Source organism: Schistocerca americana, chromosome 7 (assembly GCF_021461395.2).
Source record: "Schistocerca americana isolate TAMUIC-IGC-003095 chromosome 7, iqSchAmer2.1, whole genome shotgun sequence".
Taxonomy (NCBI): Eukaryota; Metazoa; Arthropoda; class Insecta; order Orthoptera; family Acrididae; genus Schistocerca; species Schistocerca americana.
Window position 1 is genome coordinate 329,135,753 of NC_060125.1, and position 20,833 is coordinate 329,156,585.

At 44.8% G+C, this 20,833-nt stretch overlaps 1 protein-coding gene across 1 annotated transcript in view; it reads right to left on the reverse strand.

The window, feature by feature from the left end:
• LOC124622915 (protein O-mannosyl-transferase TMTC1-like) overlaps nucleotides 1-20,833 on the reverse strand; it is a 675,090-nt gene that overhangs the window by 18,279 nt on the left and 635,978 nt on the right. Inside the window, exons 15-16 of the mRNA XM_047148705.1 lie at nucleotides 14,560-14,695; nucleotides 8,004-8,151 (exon numbers count right to left, since the gene is read on the reverse strand). Coding sequence (XP_047004661.1) covers nucleotides 8,004-8,151; nucleotides 14,560-14,695 — 284 coding nt within the window. The remainder of the gene's footprint in view (nucleotides 1-8,003; nucleotides 8,152-14,559; nucleotides 14,696-20,833) is intronic.

The window sequence follows — 20,833 nt, forward strand, 5'->3', positions numbered from 1 at the left end:
TTTTTTGAATTATCACATGCACCTAGTGGTACTGACGTCGACATGTTTTGTTAATTATTACCTTTTCAATGACAATAAGTGTGAGGTTTCTTCTTACTTCTTCCCCATCCATGAGGACTACATCGCATGGTTTTTATGGAAGATATATTGGGGTATTTAGTTTTCTGTGTAAATATTTATTGTGTATTCTTGGTTTTATGAAACGTTGTACATTCTCTACGATATCCTCAGCATGATTGTATTGGAATGGAGAGTTTTAGTAACCTAATATAATAAATTTTATTTTGGAGGGTTTTTTTAAACTCCACCATCAGCAAAATACAAGGTACTGCATTTTTATATTCACGCAGAAATGTTGCGACAAGTATGCGTCATCTAATGTAGGTCTTGATTTACCTGTCCAAAACCATTACACAAAGTTCATTGTTGTTTCCTACAGCATGTTTCAAAATTCCTCACATAGGCCCTAGGGGTTGCTGAGGGGACTTGGTAGTTAAAGTTCTGGTAATGATACATGTCCGGAAATGTATCTTTTGGATACAAAATAAATTTGAAAATCTGATCGCATTGGAACCTACCATTTAACGTCGGTACGTAATAGTAGAGCTGCACAACGTATCTGTGAGAACTTTTTCAGAATCAGCTCCGTCCATCATATAACATTTCCGTCCGTCTACAACAACTGCTGTGAGACACTAGTACGTTATCAAGAGAGATGGTTGTCTGAGGTGCCACACGGACGCGCACCATAGTTTGTGAACAGGGTGTATGTAAGCATGGCTGCCGATACACCTTGTGCAACCAACAGCAGGGTTGCTGCGTGTGGCAGCTCCTGTAGAGCATACAGGTGACAGCTCATTGTCTACCCTATGTGCTTGCTGCTGAGCGGGAGATCCAAAAGTGATCCGATCTTCAGACTTATTTCATATCCAATCATGCGTCTTGATATCAAAACTTTGTCTACAATTATATCTACGTAGATACTCCGCAATCCACCGTGCGGAGAGTGGCGGTGAGTACCCAGTAACACTACTTTCACTTGATATCTCTGCTTGCATATAAATATCACAATGGCTAATTCTGTTACTCCAGGTCTGTCGGTCATCCAGACTGCTGCCCTGAAACTACTGAAATACGTTGAGAAAACACTGGTTAGGTTTCCCTCTGCGTACACCTCTTCGACGTGACTGCACGTATGATTGGGCTATCAGTGTCGAAACATGAAAGCCATACCATATTGTCAAGGTCCATGTTCTGGCTTGTTTGAATCATATAAGTAGTTGACCGCTGTATCGCTTTCCAGGGGCCGGCCGGAATGTCCGTGCGGTTCTAGGCGCTACAGTCTGGAACCGAGCGACCGCAACGGTCGCAGGTTCGAATCCTGCCTCGGGCATGGATGTGTGCGGTGTCCTTAGGTTCGGTTTAAGTAGTTCTAAGGTCTAGGCGACTGATGACCTCAGATGTTAAGTCGCATAGTGCTCAGAGCCATCTTTCCAAGGCAGAAGAAAGGTCGTATCTTTCGTAATGTCATCTGTATTTTAATGGAGATCTGCTATAATCAACACGTTGCAGGTAGTCAGCTGATATCTAGATCGGCAATAACATACATAAAACATTACGACCGATAGTGATCTTCTTTCTGGTTGGTTGGTTGATATGGTGGAGGGGACCAAATAGCGAGGTCATCGGTCCCATCGGATTGAGAAGAATACGGAAGGAATTTGGCCGTACCCTTTCAGAAGAACCATCCCGGCATTTGCCTGATTCGATTTAGGGAAACCGCAGAAAACCTAAATCAGGATTCCCGAACGGGATCTCCTTTCTGTTCTGGATTACATCAAAGTCGTGGGTCACTACTGTTCTCATGGGATGAATCCTGATGTATTGTTTTGGATGTAATATGAATCCTAACATCTGGCTATCTTGACATTTCCTCGGCTGTAACACGCAAATATCGGTTTGGATTCACCGGCGTCGATTTGTTGATTTCTCGTCGCAGGTTGGGATTTCTTGATATTCTGTTGCCGATGTGATGCCTTACTGACGTTGTAATTCATAAAAATGAAAACTGGCGTTGTTAGCAACAAGGGCATAATTTTCTGACGTGGAGGCTGGGAGTCTAAACCTTACGAACAGCAATGACTAATTCGCAGACGAATGTTGATGTGAATTTCATTACATAACTATCTAGTAAAAGACTTGAATTGCAATGCCACTCAAAGAAAGGAAGTATTTCTGATTGAAGTTTGTTTACGTAAGTGATTTTGGACACACAGTACCATTTTTTCTCCAACTGGTTTGTAGAGGAATAAATCAAAAGATTTTCCGATGCGTTAGTGGGAGAATCAGAGATTTTCCAAATACGAGTATAGACCACACACTTGTAAAGATTGACACTGTGTTTTGTGATGGTCATTTTCATCGGATACTGGAAGCGTTCGAACTGGTATGACACGTATGCAGGAATCTTTGGGATGCGTGGCAGCGTACCTTCGTTTGTAAATTATCCGTTTAATATTGTAACTTCCCTCATGATGTTCATTATATTTTTCACTAAAAGCCTGGTACCATTACAATGTCATGGTGAATTTCTGTTTTAAGGAAGAATGACAAGCATGTGGATGTTCATTGTTGAATAGTGCGGCGGCGTGTTTGGTAAAGCAAGGCAGTGAATTCAGTTCAGTTGTGTAAGCGACAACTTCATCACTATTCATTATTGTATCGTTACTTCACCCCCCCATGAACCATGGACCTTGCCGATGGTGGGGAGGCTTGCGTGCCTCAGCGATACAGATAGCCGTACCGTAGGTGCAACCACAACGGAGGGGTATCTGTTGAGAGGCCAGACAAACGTGTGGTTCCTGAAGAGGGGCAGCAGCCTTTTCAGTAGTTGCAAGGGCAACAGTCTGGATGATTGACTGATCTGGCCTTGTAACAATAACCAAAACGGCCTTGCTGTGCTGGTACTGCGAACGGCTGAAAGCAAGGGGAAACTACAGCCGTAATTTTTCCCGAGGGCATGCAGCTTTACTGTATGATTACATGATGATGGCGTCCTCTTGGGTAAAATATTCCGGAGGTAAAATAGTCCCCCATTCGGATCTCCGGGCGGGGACTACTCAAGAGGATGTCGTTATCAGGAGAAAGAAAACTGGCGTTCTACGGATCGGAGCGTGGAATGTCAGATCCCTTAATCGGGCAGGTAGGTTAGAAAATTTAAAAAGGGAAATGGATAGGTTGAAGTTAGATATAGTGGGAATTAGTGAAGTTCGGTGGCAGGAGGAACAAGACTTCTGGTCAGGTGACTACAGGGTTATAAACACAAAATCAAATAGGGGTAATGCAGGAGTAGGTTTAATAATGAATAGGAAAATAGGAATGCGGGTAAGCTACTACAAACAGCATAGTGAACGCATTATTGTGGCCAAGATAGATACGAAGCCCACACCTACTACAGTAGTACAAGTTTATATGCCAACTAGCTCTGCAGATGACGAAGAAATTGAAGAAATGTATGATGAAATAAAAGAAATTATTCAGATTGTGAAGGGAGACGAAAATTTAATAGTCATGGGTGACTGGAATTCGAGTGTAGGAAAAGGGAGAGAAGGAAACATAGTAGGTGAATATGGATTGGGGGACAGAAATGAAAGAGGAAGCCGCCTGGTAGAATTTTGCACAGAGCACAACATAATCATAACTAACACTTGGTTTAAGAATCATGAAAGAAGGTTGTATACATGGAAGAACCCTGGAGATACTAAAAGGTATCAGATAGATTATATAATGGTAAGACAGAGATTTAGGAACCAGGTTTTAAATTGTAAGACATTTCCAGGGGCAGATGTGGACTCTGACCACAATCTATTGGTTATGACCTGTAGATTAAAACTGAAGAAACTGCAAAAAGGTGGGAATTTAAGGAGATGGGACCTGGATAAACTGAAAGAACCAGAAGTTGTACAGAGATTCAGGGAGAGCATAAGGGAGCAATTGACAGGAATAGGGGAAATAAATACAGTAGAAGAAGAATGGGTAGCTTTGAGGGATGAAGTAGTGAAGGCAGCAGAGGATCAAGTAGGTAAAAAGACGAGGGCTAGTAGAAATCCTTGGGTAACAGAAGAAATATTGAATTTAATTGATGAAAGGAGAAAATATAAAAATGCGGTAAGTGAAACAGGCAAAAAGGAATACAAACGTCTCAAAAACGAGATCGACAGGAAGTGCAAAATGGCTAAACAGGGATGGCTAGAGGACAAATGTAAGGATGTAGAGGCCTATCTCACTAGGGGTAAGATAGATACCGCCTACAGGAAAATTAAAGAGACCTTTGGAGATAAGAGAACGACTTGTATGAATATCAAGAGCTCAGATGGAAACCCAGTTGTAAGCAAAGAAGGGAAAGCAGAAAGGTGGAAGGAGTATATAGAGGGTCTATACAAGGGCGATGTACTTGAGGACAATATTATGGAAATGGAAGAGGATGTAGATGAAGATGAAATGGGAGATACGATACTGCGTGAAGAGTTTGACAGAGCACTGAAAGACCTGAGTCGAAACAAGGCCCCCGGAGTAGACAATATTCCATTGGAACTACTGACGGCCGTGGGAGAGCCAGTCCTGACAAAACTCTACCATCTGGTGAGCAAGATGTATGAAACAGGCGAAATACCCTCAGACTTCAAGAAGAATATAATAATTCCAATCCCAAAGAAAGCAGGTGTTGACAGATGTGAAAATTACCGAACAATCAGTTTAATAAGCCACAGCTGCAAAATACTAACACGAATTCTTTACAGACGAATGGAAAAACTAGTAGAAGCCAACCTCGGGGAAGATCAGTTTGGATTCCGTAGAAACACTGGAACACGTGAGGCAATACTGACCTTACGACTTATCTTAGAAGAAAGATTAAGAAAAGGCAAACCTACGTTTCTAGCATTTGTAGACTTAGAGAAAGCTTTTGACAATGTTGACTGGAATACTCTCTTTCAAATTCTGAAGGTGGCAGGGGTAAAATACAGGGAGCGAAAGGCTATTTACAATTTGTACAGAAACCAGATGGCAGTTATAAGAGTCGAGGGACATGAAAGGGAAGCAGTGGTTGGGAAGGGAGTAAGACAGGGTTGTAGCCTCTCCCCGATGTTGTTCAATCTGTATATTGAGCAAGCAGTAAAGGAAACAAAAGAAAAATTCGGGGTAGGTATTAAAATTCATGGAGAAGAAATAAAAACTTTGAGGTTCGCCGATGACATTGTAATTCTGTCAGAGACAGCAAAGGACTTGGAAGAGCAGTTGAATGGAATGGACAGTGTCTTGAAAGGAGGATATAAGATGAACATCAACAAAAGCAAAACAAGGATAATGGAATGTAGTCTAATTAAGTCGGGTGATGCTGAGGGAATTAGATTAGGAAATGAGGCACTTAAAGTAGTAAAGGAGTTTTGCTATTTGGGGAGCAAAATAACTGATGATGGTCGAAGTAGAGAGGATATAAAATGTAGGCTGGCAATGGCAAGGAAAGCGTTTCTGAAGAAGAGAAATTTGTTAACATCCAGTATTGATTTAAGTGTCAGGAAGTCATTTCTGAAAGTATTTGTATGGAGTGTAGCCATGTATGGAAGTGAAACATGGACGATAAATAGTTTGGACAAGAAGAGAATAGAAGCTTTCGAAATGTGGTGCTACAGAAGAATGCTGAAGATTAGATGGGTAGACCACATAACTAATGAGGAAGTATTGAATAGGATTGGGGAGAAGAGAAGTTTGTGGCACAACTTGACCAGAAGAAGGGATCGGTTGGTTGGACATGTTCTGAGGCATCAAGGGATCACCAATTTAGTATTGGAGGGCAGCGTGGAGGGTAAAAATCGTAGAGGGAGACCAAGAGATGAATACACTAAGCAGATTCAGAAGGATGTAGGTTGCAATAGGTACTGGGAGATGAAAAAGCTTGCACAGGATAGAGTAGCATGGAGAGCTGCATCAAACCAGTCTCAGGACTGAAGACCACAACAACAACAACTTCACCTGGTACTTAGTTTTGAATGCTGAAATTTAAGACAATGACATTGTTGTTTTCGGATGGTAATATAACAAATGCGCTAGCCACGGATGAGTTCTGTTATTCGGTGCGATATTTGCGAAAACTTTTTCAATGAGTTCATCTATTATTGCTCTCATTTTATAGAAGTTTTAACAATGTGATACGTTGTGTGGATTAGTCGATTTCCATTTCCCCATTCGCAGTATCCTGCAATGGTTTTCCGAAACTCTCAATGGATCCATCGTGTTGTAGTTGTCAATTTACGTTGGTCTTCAGAGTCAATTTCTGTATGAGTCACCTTAACAGCGAAGATATTTGATATGCATTAGGTTCATCAGTGGCTGTTAAATACGATGTATCAAGTAGAGTTCTTTGAAGAGCTGTTCATTTCTTCTCAATATTCTGTTGTGTGATCAGGAGCTTGGACACAGAACTTTATCCATGCCCGAATTTTTGTTGATACTGCAAATATGATTAACATATTCAGTGGCAATTCCACCCAAAATCCTTGCAGCAAATTCAGATTATGAGATTGGCAGTGCTACATTTTTTCGTGATCTAATGATTGCCAGGGTAAGCGAAATGACGTAGGTCTTGCTTATGCTGTCGGACGAGTCTAGGATATAAGGGCCGTCTCTTTGTCTTTTAATTGCGTGCATAATTCAATAATTGGCTATGCGCTGTTCTTGAAGCAGTTTAGGAAGATTCGAGTGAATAAGTGTAACCAATTCGTCATCAAAGTGCGTTTTTCTCTTTGCAAATAGTGATCTTAAAGGTCATATGAAACCGAATCGGTGCACCCATTCCTAGTTGTACCAGCGCTTTGTTAACGATTGCCAAACATACGCCCTCAATTGAAACCAATGTCTCATTATACGCGTTTGACGTGAAATGAATGTCTGTATTCACATTCATAGTTCGCAAACGATGTAGATCGTCTTTACCCATGTAATATCTGTATTTCTCCAAACCTCTTTTTGGACCAATTGCAAATAATGTGTGCAATTGCTGTAGTAGGGCATTATTAGATGCATCAGCGACAGAAAGTTTCGAATGCACGTCGTCTTGGGGAAGATTTAATTCTTGGCCAGCGGCACGATATGTTGTACATACCTGAAAGTTCATTGTTCTCAGTTGGAAGAATGTCGGGCCACTTACGATTATTAACAGTAATGGAAGGTAGAAACATTGTACACTGTTTGGGAGAGAAGTAAACAGACGGGCTTACGCGTCTGTCAGATATACCCCGTGAGTACCAAAATTTTCGAGGCTGGATTAGTAAAAAAATAAATCAAAGTTAAGACCCGGTTTAATGCCTCAGGTGTCTCACTTAGTCTCCCCCACAGAAAGTTCGTATAACCATGTGAAACTTTCATAAGAGTCCTTCTTCGGCATTTCGTCCTCCTCGTGCGTCACATTCTTAAATTCTTCGATCTTTTCAAACCATAAGGTACATATTCTGCACGTTGCCGTATTGTGGTAGATTCTTATTGACACTACCAAGCGTCGACTTCCGTAGAACTGTCCAGGTTTTTCATGTCAATCAAGTTATGGAGGGCGTCCACACGTCGGCGTTTTTCTAGGCAGTCAAGGTGTGCTGTATGTACTTACCATGAACGTTTATCTTCTTAGTCTGAGGACGTCTAGAACACTTGATTTAGAGACATTGCTCCATTGCGATTTGTGACTCAATAACGTTGACACACTACGGCCATACTTCCACTACTTAACACTGCCTGCTCGTAACTCAACGTGCTGTGTCGCATATCGTATCGCCTGTTTTTCTATATCACAAGGGGTCTATCTACGAGTCATTATCATCACCACATTTCTGTTATGCCTGCTGGACAAAAGGGAAAGAAAGACCTTCACTCTTTCAGATAGCTGATCATTAATCAATAGAGACATAGTGTACACATTTTTCGTTGTCGGAGAAGAAACCCATGCAGACACTCACATGTTCCCTGTAAGTGTCGTCCGCGTTTCTAGGAGGATGAGAAGGGACGTTCTCCTGGTGGTAGGCGGAGCCCAGCTGCCACGACCGCAAGAGAAGGTCCCCCGTGTAGACGAGGCCGCCACGGTGTTGCGGAGACATCGCCAGGCTCCTGCGAAGCAAACCGCCGCACATCTTACCTTCTGCTACACAGTGCTGCACCATTCAGTTGTCAAAAGAGTGATGCATGCCGAAACGTTGCTCTGTTACTAGAGTGACTTTAAATGTCTTAAAATACCATGAATACCTAACAGCCAGGGCCATACAGAGGAGGTGGTGAGCTAGGTCGCTACCAAGGGCGCAGGAACCAAGGGGCGCACAATACTGACTGTAAAAAAAAAATACAAACTAGAAAGCAGGACAAGCAAAAGATGTACATGAGTTCTCGTTTCTCTTGTGTTTCTATCACCCGCTCACGAAGAAAACCCTTTTCCCCTCGGCCCTTGCGACTGAAGATGCATGCTGTTGTCACAGCGTCATTTCTAGTATGATTTCGTCTAACGAGGAGAACACGGCATGTGCCATAATCGGATATCCAAGAAAATTCGCTTAGCGGAAAAGGAGACAAAATAAGCAAATATATGTCTCGGCTTATCCGAAGATAAACGACCGTTTCTGAAAATAAGACAGTCAGAGTTTTCGATGTAATTTTGATGTCTTTTAGCGCGCCAAAGAAGTTAGTGACGCGGCACCTCACTTTTCCGCACAGCCTTCGAAACCTGATTACTGTTTTCATTTATTTTATTTTATTTCTTATGTCTACTCACGTCCGCACAAGATTGCTACAAAAATGTCTCTTATCAAGTTAGGGGTTAGAAGGGCTTCATATTAAATGCAAAATTACGACTGGCTTTCACAACAAGTCTTTTTTCCTTTAATTATTTTATTGTCTGAAGAAACAGACATTTTTTCATTGTCAGAAGAAACAGACATTAGGGACGACCTTGCAGCTTCACTGCATTTATGAAATTCATTCGTAGTTGCGATACCTTTCAAACTTTAGCTACACTAGGTATGAAGATATTACCTATTGATGGCACATGAAAATTTTTGCTGCACCGGGACTCGATCCCAGACTCCCTACTTCTCACGAACGGTCACGTTAACATTTTCGGCTATCCAAACCACCCTTGCATGAGCGACCCAAAGTTTCATGAATGTCATAAATTTATTATATAATATATGTCTGTATGGTATTTTCATGGTTTACAAACAATTTAAATTCTCATAATCTTGTATCTCAATCATCCATTAATTCTTATATTTTATTCTTATGTTTATTCTTCAAAAAGACTTGATGCATTCCCTTGAATGTTTCCAACCGTAGAAATATTCGAAACAGAAATTCCGAACATTACTAGCATTGCTCGAAGGCAGGTTTGCCAAAGTGATATTTCATAGTAAGAATCTCACTCGCGGAGAAACGTCGTTAACGCTGCTGAAGATTTCGCACGTTGGTAATAAATCCGCGCTGCCAACCATGCATAACAGATCCCTTTAGCGAAAACTGGCACTTGCAGTTGATCATGAATCAAGATACTCTACATGAATTTCGCTGAAAACGGTTTCAAATAATTTTTCATTAATTTTTTCTTGATTCATTTCCCCAGACATACAATCAGTAGACGAGAAAGGGCAACGTTAGTTAATTATACACTGAAAAACATTCGTGTACTAATCTCCTATGAACATAGGTGGGTAAATGAAAAACAAAAGTAAAAATAATAATCGAGTTTCGAACACAGGACAGATGTGAAGTCGCGACGCTAGCCACTGTGCGACCACTTCGATTGACTCATTTACTCGCTAGAAACATAACGTATAATACCTCGTAGACTTTGAACTCCTTTTCTCTGAAACGGTCGAGTATCTGTGTACAAGCAGAGACACGTGTTCCTATTTTGACACCTCTTAGTGAGCGACGTTTCTGGGAAGTCAGGTTATGGTATTCGTCGTGTTCTCCTCGTAATAAGCATCATAAAAGCGACTGCTTACGAACAGTGTAAGTAGCTTATCTCGGAACCGTGTTCCAAGTCCCTACATCTGCTGCCTTCTTTGCTCACTGATCTTCAACAAAAGATGCAACTTCGCTGCGATATCATAGAACATCAAAGTTCTGCGACTAGGTGCTGCAGCAAATGTTCGTCGATTGCTTCCGAATGAGGACTGGAGTGAGAGTCGAGGGCCGAAGCAAAAAGGGCTGGATGATGTGTGCTTTAGTTGCACTTGCTCCTCTGGCTAGTCTTTAACTTCGCCCATGTTTCCACTGGTACGATTTGCTGCGAAAATAAAAAAGGTATTGCAGAATAATTATTCTGTGGCTGAAAACTAATATGTACCTGTTGTGCCAACAAGACAGAGACTGTATAATCTGTTCATGTATGCTGACTCCCGGTGTAACAAAAGTATGCTTTGCCGCCAATCGTAGTCAGTAACATAACCAATGAATTTCCTTTTCTCAGAGCAAGAAAATGCACAGTATAACTGTAATAAAGCATTATTTTAAGTAAAACAAAATCTATATTTTATAGTTTACGGCAGACGCTGTCCAGTGATTTTAGGATAATTATAGTAAAGAACAGAAATTCTCGCCTAGGAACATTTTCTCAACTAATACTTATAGCTCTTAGTCTTTATGTCCTGATGTAATCGTCGACGCACTATTAAATTATTTACGCGGTGCAGCACTGTCTCCGTAGCGGAAGGCTTAGTGTCGCTGTCTTCGCAGCGGAAAGCCTGCGTTCGATTCCGGGATTCCCCCGTATTTATTTCTGACGTAGGGAGCTATTTGAATAAAGAAACAGTGGCAGTATTAGGATTTATCTACTGGCACTAATGGTGGGAGGGGAGGGATTGGTGACCTGCCGCTCGCATGTCGCACGTTCATAGATCGCTTCTCGTAGTGCCCTGTAGGGAGCAGACGGCCAGTCGGAACAGGTGTAGGTCCCAATCCGTGAGTGTCACCTATGTTATTTACAGGAAGCAAAGAAAAGCTGATTTTTACCATACATCAGAAAGGTATGCAGTGAAGGAGCCCCCAGTTTCAAAATTAAATATCTCGGAAACTACGATCGATTTATGAATGCAACAAAAGGTATGTTGATTGTTAAATCTGTACGAATTTTATACAGAAGTTTCGAAACTACTTCAAAAGTTGCTAGCAGATGTCGTGGTACGCTGTGCAGCTCGTACAGTATCAACTTGCATAATTAAACTCATCTTCTGCAATCAATTTTTGCAGTCATATCTTAGGCTATTAGAAATATCTACCTCTAGCATATAGGAGGTCGTGCAAACGAACAATGAAATATGTCATCACATGCGTTAATGGCTCAGTGGAAAAGGATGCCACACAGATCGTTTATTCAAGCTTGTCCAGCGTGGTGGAATGCTTCCAGTAACCAGTGTCTTTCAATATGCCCCACAAAAAGTACTCACGAGGAGTCACGTCGGGCTAATATGGAAGACAATCTACCTTGAGTCAGTAACTTTGCTATAAACCAACGTAATGGCTCTATTTCCGGATTCTTCATCAAGAAAGTGAAACAGCTGTTTGGTGCGATGTGCTGTGGCCCCTTCTTGCATAAAGCACTCAGCAGCTGGCCCAGTCTCCAGCGCTAGCTGTGTGACGGCACATCGTTCCAAAAATCCAACGTAACGTTCACTAGTGATCGTTTCTCACATCAAAAAGGACCAACAATGCATTATTATTCTCAGCAGCACACCACAGCTCAAACAGTAACTGTGGGAGAATATAGTGCTTTCGATTCAGAAAAATAGGGATTGTCGATACCCCAAAATCGCTAGGTTTCTTTATGTACAAATGACTCTATTCAGGCGGAAGTGTGCTTCATCTATGAATGAGATGCAGCCACCATCGAATCCTTCTTATCAATCATTTTGAGAAACTATTTCGCAAAGTCAGTCCTCTGTCGCATAGTTCGTGCTGGTATAGCCTTATGGCGTTGGATTTTGAATGGAGATATGTGTAGGTTCTATCTTAGCACTTTTAGGACCTGTCTCAGTATGTTATGCGTGCTGGATCGCTTTAAACCAGTCTCTGTTGCAATTATTCAGATGGGTTTCCTTGGATATTACTGAATAATTCCAGAAACAATGAAGACATTTTCAGTTGTAACTACAGTTTGGTTGTGGCCAGGTTTCCCTGCTGGATCATCAACCACGCTGCCTGCCCATTGATATTTCTCCTCGAGACTGCGAATGATTTTCCCGTCGGATTCTTTTGGAACATAAAATCGTGTTTGAGATCTACGCCTTTGCCGCAGAACTGTGTAGTAACCGGTGGTAATTCAGTAGCAGAAAATCTCGTCGTTCAATGGAATACATCATTTAAACCACATCGGTCTGCACGCTTACCCTCCGTTCGCGTTCTAATGGTGGAACTGACCTTTCTGAACTGCGGTGCAGTATTTGTAGGCAATACGTATTGCGACTGCAGTGCCATCTGTTATCAGCTTTATGGACTATTTTGTATTTTATATATAATACCTGTATAAAATTCATACAACTTTCACACTAACATACAATTTATTGCACATATCTAACGGTCTTCGTTTTCGAGATATTATATTCCCAGGTTTCATTTTACTTTCAGTTTTGTTGGAAAGTTTATACTATTTGCAATTACAAACAATCCTGTTGGTGGAACATCCGCAACTGAGCATTATACTAGAGGATGAAAATACCGCGTCAGTTATAAAGTTCTTTTATCATCACACGACGGGTTTCGGTCTGTTATAAGCCCATCTTCATTCAAGTGTCGCAACTTGTGGCAGTGACCTCCGAGCTCCGCGGTGGATGTGTACTAGGTGCGGTGTGCTACCTAGGAGCGCAGAACAGGGAGTCCCTGTTCTACGTTTGTAGGTAGCACACCGCACCTAGTACACATCCACCGCGGAGCTCGGAGGTCATAGCAACAAGTTACGACACTTGAATGAAGATGGACTTATAACAGACCGAAACCCGTTGTGTGATGATAAAAGAAGTTTACAACTGAACCGGTATTCTCAACCTCTGGTATTTGTGATTTACTTAGTACAGAAAAACCTTTAATTTGTTATATACAAGTTATTCGTCAATGTGGTTGATTTAAGTAGTGCTTAGCAGGCAGAATGCCTCACGAGAGCGTTCTCTCTTGTAACATTCTGCTGAACTGTTTGTAGAACAAATATTACAACTAAATTCTACCTATTATATCTGTAAATATACAACAGCTGTTACCTAACATCGCTAATGGTAACGTTAAATTAAGTCCCCTAGTTGCATTTGCATTCCGTTAAGTGTGCTTTTCCATATTTCCGCTGTTTAGCTGTACATCTTCTTTATTTTATATTACTATGACGATTTAGGCCTAAAGCCATTATCAGCTGCAATAAATCGCGTTAAGTGAAGTCATCGGCAAGATCTATTGAACTGGGTGTCCCAGCGAGTATATAACTACAAAATGAAGGAACTCTGTGGCAAGCAGGTAGAAAACATGTTTTCCAGCCAATTTTTCAATTGTTTTACTGCTGCAAAACATGTTTGCTACCTGTCTGCCATACATTCCTTTGATTTTGTACTTATCTAAACGCTGCGACATCCAACTCAGTAGATCTTATCGACGACTTCACTCAACAAAGTCTAATTGTAAGCAATATTGCTGTACTTGATAAAGCCTTAAGGCCGAACTCATGATCGTAATATGAAATAAAAAATGTTTTACAGTCAGATGACGAAAATTTCATTCAAATAATGTGTGCCTTTGATTAAATATTTATGTACCAGCGCTCGACAGCGACTTGACACTCTACTGTTGTAAGAAGATAAGATTCTCACGACGACTATTTAGAGTGGAAATTGGTTCTTCTTCTTTTTCATGGCCTTATTCTTTATCTTCACGGGATGTACATGTTAACTGGGATTTGGCAACGTTCGTGCTATAGGGTGGCCGGAATCCCTTGCTGCTGGGATCGTCTCCCCTCTGGGACGGAATTTGTGCACTCCAGCTGTCTGCGTCTAGTGTTAACCCATGTAAAAGTGTGAGAACATTTTCTAAATGTGTGCCGATCGTGTAACTAAGAAGAAACGTCGGTACTAGCCCGGTAATCATATGCTGCGATGTGAGAAACCGCCTAAAAACCATGACCAGGCTGGCAGGCCACCGGCCTTCGTCGTTAATCCGCCGGGAGTATTCGGGCAGGTGGATAAGGCGGCTGGTGCGATTCGCCGAACGCCGAAACGGTGTAACAATGCGCTCGCTTGCCCGAATGGGTCACAGTAGAAATTCGTTGTCTGTCACAAATGCCACAAACTCGATCAAGTGATCTGTGAACCAAAAAGCTACTTTTAAGTGTTGGATACCTGTGGAACGAGACAGGCACACTACTCTTTGTTCGCTACCGTCAATACGAAATACAGGGCAAAGACCTCTCTTCCAAGTACGGGCATTGGTCGACATCCCTTGTACGGACTGCAACATCTCTGATTTTCAATGCACAGTGAGGTCAGGTGTCCTCACCTGAGCAGCAGCTGGTGCACGCGCGCCAGCTGGCCCTGCGAGCGCAGGATCCTGGCCGCCCCCAGCAGCGCGGCCCGGTGCGTGCAGGACACGGCCAGCGCCCTCTGGTACAGCTGCAGCGCCTCCAGCCGCCGACCTGCCGGCACAGTAACAACACGCTCTGCAAGTTCCACTCCGTCCATCTCAATACTGAGCAGGCATGGAGCTATCTGGTCATGCAGATTTTATCACACACGAACAGATTTCACCTTGCGCACAACATATTTGTAAACATATTGGTCATAGCAACGATCACAATGAACTGTAATAAAATCCTGTATAGAACAGTCTTGTCAACATAAAAATACTTTTATTCGGAAGTTGTGAGTGGTTCCGACCCGACATGGATCACCTTCGAACTGTAATTTAGGGTGCAACAGAATAGAGGGAAATATTTCATGTAACGAGCATTAAGCTATAAATTCTGTATGCGACATTATAAGCAGTAATGGCGTGTGGAGACAATAACACGGAGCAGGATCTGTGGATACCAGTCACTGCTGTCGTCGGTGACTATGTGGCGGTGCCATGAAGTTCAACAGCTGGTAGCCCTCTTCTTCCCTGTCATCATAAGTCATCTGGAGCTAATAGGATACAACGTATGCGACACATGTCTGAAGTAAACTACGTCCGAACAGGCCTCTGAAGACCCAACGGTACCGTCCGACCGCCGTGTTATCCTCAGCCGTTGAGCTTCAATAGATGCGGATATGGGGGGACATGGTGTCAGCACACGGCTCTCCCGGCCATTGTTAGTTTCATGACCGGAACCGCTGCTTCTCAATCAAGTACCTCCTCAGTAGGTCTCCCAAGGACTGAGTGCACCCCGCTTGCTAACAGCAATGGGCAAATCCCGACGATCAGCCACCCAGGTGCAAGCCAAGCCCGACAGCGCTTAACTTCGGTGATTGGCGCGATACGGCAGTAGCATAAACCATGATACTATGTTGGATACAAGTTGTATCTAAATTACAGGGTGGTGTCCACAGTTTTCGCTCCATGACATCGTCTCCTCAAGTCAGCACTGGTTATAACATCTAATAATTTATTTTTTTCTTAGTATATTAAATTTTTCCCTCTATTCTATTGTACTCTAAATTACGGAGCATGGTCCGAAGATGATCTATATCGACTCGAAACCGCTCACCACTTATGATTAAAAGTCTTCTTTTTATGCGATCAAGACTGTTCTATATAATGTTTTGCTTCCTACAACTGAGTCCAGGTTGTTTGTGATAGTATAAAACTAACCAGCCTCGCCACGTGTCAAAATGAGCACGAAAATGTTCGTGCGAGGTCAAATAACAAAGAAATGTGCACCAATTAATTGTATTAAGATTATATTCCTAAGGAATACTGATTTCCTAGTTTCATTTAACGTCTGCCTACGTAGCTGAGTTACAGCCGACACGGCAGCTCGTTTGCAATAGAATAACGATAAAGTTTACTTCAGTGGTACCTGACAGATGTCATGCGTTATCCGCAAAGAGATGCATAAGAGAAACGACGAAGACCAGATGGAAAAGGATGGCAAACGGGATCGTCGACTTCACTGCCATGCGTGAGACCCGGGTTCGATTCTCACTGCTGCCATTGATTTTTCCTTGGTGCGTGGACTGGAACGATATCCACGTAACCTAGTGATGTCATCTGAGGGGTTACGTGAGTGAGAAGTAGAGTATTCGAGTTCCGAAGAGCTGACAATGGCCGGGGGAGTGGTGTGCTCCCAACACGCCCCTCCATACCGCGCACTGATAACGCCATCGGCTCAGAGTGAGACCCAGGTTTGATTTTCGGTACTGCCATTGATTTTTCCTTGGTGTGTGGACTGGAATGGTGTCCACGTAACCTCATGTTGTCATCTGAGGAGTAACGTGAGTGAGAAGTAGCGTCACCGAGTTCGGGAGAGCTGACAATGGCTGGGGGAGTAGTGTGCTCCCAACACGCCCCTACATTCCAGGCACTGACAACGCCATCGCCTGAGAGTGAGACCCGGGTTTGATTTTCGGTACTGCCATTGATTTTTCCTTGGTGTGTGGACTGGAACGGTGTCCACGTAACCTTGTGATGTCATCTGAGGAGTTACGTGAGAGAGAAGTAGCGACTTCGAGTTCCGGAGAGTGGACAATGACCGGGTGGGTGGGGTGCTCCCAACACGCCCCTCCATACCACGCACTGATAACGCCATCGACTGAGAGTGAGACCTGGGTTTGATTCTCTGTACTGCCATTGATATTTCCTTGGTGCATGGACTGGAACGGTATCCACGTATCCTCAGGATGTCATCTGAGGAGTTACGAGAGTGAGAAGTAGTGTCTCCGAGTCCCGGAGAGCTGACGATGGCCAGGGCAGTCGTGTGCTCCCAGCACGCCCCTCCATACCACGCACTGATAACGCCATTGGCTGAGAGTGAGACCCGGGTTTGATTTTCGGTACTGCCATTGATTTTTCCTTGGTGTGTGCACTGGAACGGTGTCCACGTAACCTCGTGATGTCATCTGAGGAGTTACGTGAGTGAGAAGTAGCGTCTCCGAGTTCCGGAGAGCTGCCAATGGCCAGGGCAGTGGTGTGCTCCCAGCACGCCCCACCATACCACGCACTGATAACGCCATCGGCTGGGAGTGAGACCCATTTTTGATTTTCGGTACTGCCATTGATTTTTCCTTCGTGCGTGGACTGTAACAGTGTCCACGTAACCACGTGATGTCATCTGAGGAGTTACGTGAGTGTGAAGTAGCGTCTCTGAGTTCTGCAGAGGTGACAATGGCCGGGGGAGTGGTGTGCTCCCAACATGCCCCTCCATACAACGCACTGATAACGCCATCGGCTGAGAGTGAGACCTGGGTTTGACTCTAGGTACTGCCATTGATTTTTCTTTGGTGTGTGGACTGGAACGGTGTCCATGTAACCTCGTGATGTCATCTGAGGAGTCACGTGAGTGAGATGTAGCGTCTCCGAGTTCCGGAGAGGTGGCAACGGCCGGGGGAGTGGTGTGCTCCCAACACGCACCTCCATACAGCGCACTGATAACGCCATCGGCTGAGAGTGAGACCCGGGTTTGATTCTCGGTACTGCAATTGATTTTTCCTTGGTGCGTGGACTGGAACGGTGTCCACGTAACCACGTGATGTCATCAGAGGAGTTACGTGAGTGAGAAGTAGCGTCTCCGAGTTCCGGAGAGCTGACAATGACCGGGGGAGTGGTGTGCTCGCAACACGCCCCTCCATACAACGCACTGATAACGCCATCGGCTGAAGGTGAGACACGGGTTTGATTCTCGGTACTGCCATTGGTTTTTCCTTGGTGCGTGGACTGGAACGGTGTCCACGTAACCTCTTGATGTTATCTGAGGAGTTACATGAGTGAGAAGTAGCGTCTCCTCGCTCTGGAGAGGTGACAATGGCCAGGGGAGCGGTGTGCTCCCAACATGCCCCTCCATACAACGCACAGATTACGCTATTGGCTGAGAGTGAGACCCGGGTTTCACTCTCGGTACTGCCATTGACTTTTCCTTGGTGTGTGGGCTGGAACGGTGTCCATGTAACCCTCGTGATGTCATCTGAGGAGTCACGTGAGTGAGAAGAAGCGTCTCCGAGTTCTGGAGAGGTGACAATGGCCGGGTGAGTGGTGTGCTCCCAACACGCCCCTCCATACAACGCACTAATAACGCCATCGGCTGAGAGTGCGACCTGGGTTTGATTCTCGGTACTGCTATTGATTTTTCCTTGGTGCGTGGCCTGGAACGGTGTCCACGTAACCTCGTGATGCCATCTGAGGAGTTACGTGAGAAGTAGCGTCTCCGCGTTCCGGAGAGGTGACAATGGGCGAGGGAATGGTGTGCTCCCAACACGCCCCTCCACACAATGCACTGATAAGCCATCGGCTGAGAGTGAGACCTTGGTATGATTCTCGGTACTGCCCATGATTTTTCCTTAGTGCGTGGACTGGAACGATGTCCACGTACCCATGTGATGTCATCTGTGGAGTTACGTGAGTGACAAGCAGCGTCTCCGAGTTCCGGAGAAGTGACAATGACCGGGGGAGTGGTGTGCTACCAACACGCCCCTCCACACAATGCACTGATAACGCCATCGGCAGAGAGTGAGACCTGGGATTGATTCTCGGTACTGCCATTGATTTTTCCTTGGTGCATGGACTGGAACAGTGTCCACGTAACCGCGGGATGTCATCTGAGGAGTTACGTGAGTGAGAAGTAGCGTCTCCGAGCTGCAGAGAAGTGAGAATGGCCAGGGGAGTGGTGTGCTCCCAACACGCCCCTCCATACAACGCACTGATAACGCCATCGGCTGAGAGTGAGACCCGGGTTTAATTCTCGGTACTGCCATTGATTTTTCCTTGGTGCGTGGATTGGAACGGTGTCCACGTAACCTCGTGATGTGATCTGAGGAGTCACGTGAGTGAGTAGTAGCGTCTCCGAGTTCCAGAGAGGTGACAATCGCCGGGAGAGTGGTGTGCTCCCGACACGCCCCTCCATACAACGCACTGATAACGCCATCGGCTGAGAGTGAGACCTGGGTTTGACTATAGGTACTGCCCTTGATTTTTCCCTGTTGTGTGGACTGGAACGGTGTCTACGTAACCTCATGATGTCATCTGAGCAGTCACGTGAGAGAGATGTAGCGTCTCCGATTTCCAGGGAGGTGGTAATGGCCGGGGAGTGGTGTACTCCCAACACGCACCTCCATACAACGCACTGATAACGCCATCGGCTGAGAGTGAGACCCGGGTTTGATTCTCGGTACTGCCATTGATTTTTCCTTGGTGCGTGGACTGGAACGGTGTCCATGTAACCTCTTGATGTCATCTGAGGAGTTACGTGAGAGAGAGGTAGCGTCTCCGAGCTCCGGAGAGGTGACAATGGCCAGGGGAGTGGTGTGCTCCCAACACGCCCCTCCATACAACGCACTGATAACGCCATCGGCTGAGAGGGAGACCTGGGTTTGATTCTCGGTACTGCCACTGCTTTTTCCTTGGTGCGTGGACTGGAACGGTGTCCACGTAACCACGTGACGTCATCTGAGGAGTTACGTGAGTCAGAATTAGCGTCTCCGAGTTCTGGAGAGGTGACAATGGAGAGGGAGTGGTGTGCTCCCAACACGCACCTCCATACAACGCACTGATAACGCCATCGGCTGAGAGTGAGACCTGGGTTTAATTCTCGGTACTGGAATGGATTTTTCCTTGGTGCGTAGACTGTAACGGTCTCCACGTAACCTCATGATGTCATCTGAGCAGTCACGTGAGTGAGATGTAGCGCCTCCGAGTTCCGGAGAGGTGGCAATGGCCGGGGGAGTGGTGTGCTCCCAACACGCACCTCCATACAACGCACTGATAACGCTATCGTCTGAGAGTGAGACCCGAGTTTGATTCTCGGTACTGCCATTGATTTTTCCTTAGTGCGTGGACTGGAACGGTGTCCACGTAACCACGGGATGTCATCTGAGGAGTAACGTGAGTGAGAAGTAGCGTCTCCGAGCTCCAGAGAGGTGACTATGGCCAGGGGAGTGGTGTGCTCCCAACCCGCCCCTCCATACAACCCACTGATTACGCCATTGGCCGAGAGTGAGACCCGGGTTTGATTCTCGGTACTGCCATTGATTGATCCTTGGTGCGTGTACTGGAACGGTGCCCACGTAACCACGTGATGTCATCTGGGGAGTTACGTGAGTGAGAAGTAGCGTCTCCGAGATCCGGAGAGCTGACAATGGAGAGGGAGTGGTGTGCTCCCAACACGCACCTCCATACAACGCACTGATAACGCCATCGGCTGAGAGTGAGACCTGGGTTTAATTCTCGGTACTTCCGTTGATTTTTACTTGGTGCGTGGACTGGAACGGTGACCACGTAACCTCGTGATGTGATCTGACGAGTCACATGATTGAGAAGTAGCGTCTCCGAGTTCCAGAGAGGTGACAATGGCCGGGGGAGTGGTGTGCTCCCAACACGCATCTACATACAACGCACTGATAGCGCCATCGGCTGAAAGTGAGACCTGGGTTTGACTCTAGGTACTGCCATTGATTTTTCCTTTGTGTGTGGACTGGAACGGTGTCCACGTAACCTCGTGATGTCATCTAAAGGAGTCACGTGAGTGAGAAGTAGCGTCTCCGAGTTCCGGAGAGCTGACAATGACCGGGGGAGTGGTGTGCTCGCAACACGCACCTCCATACAACGCACTGATAACGCCATCGGCTGAGAGTGAGACCCGGGTTTG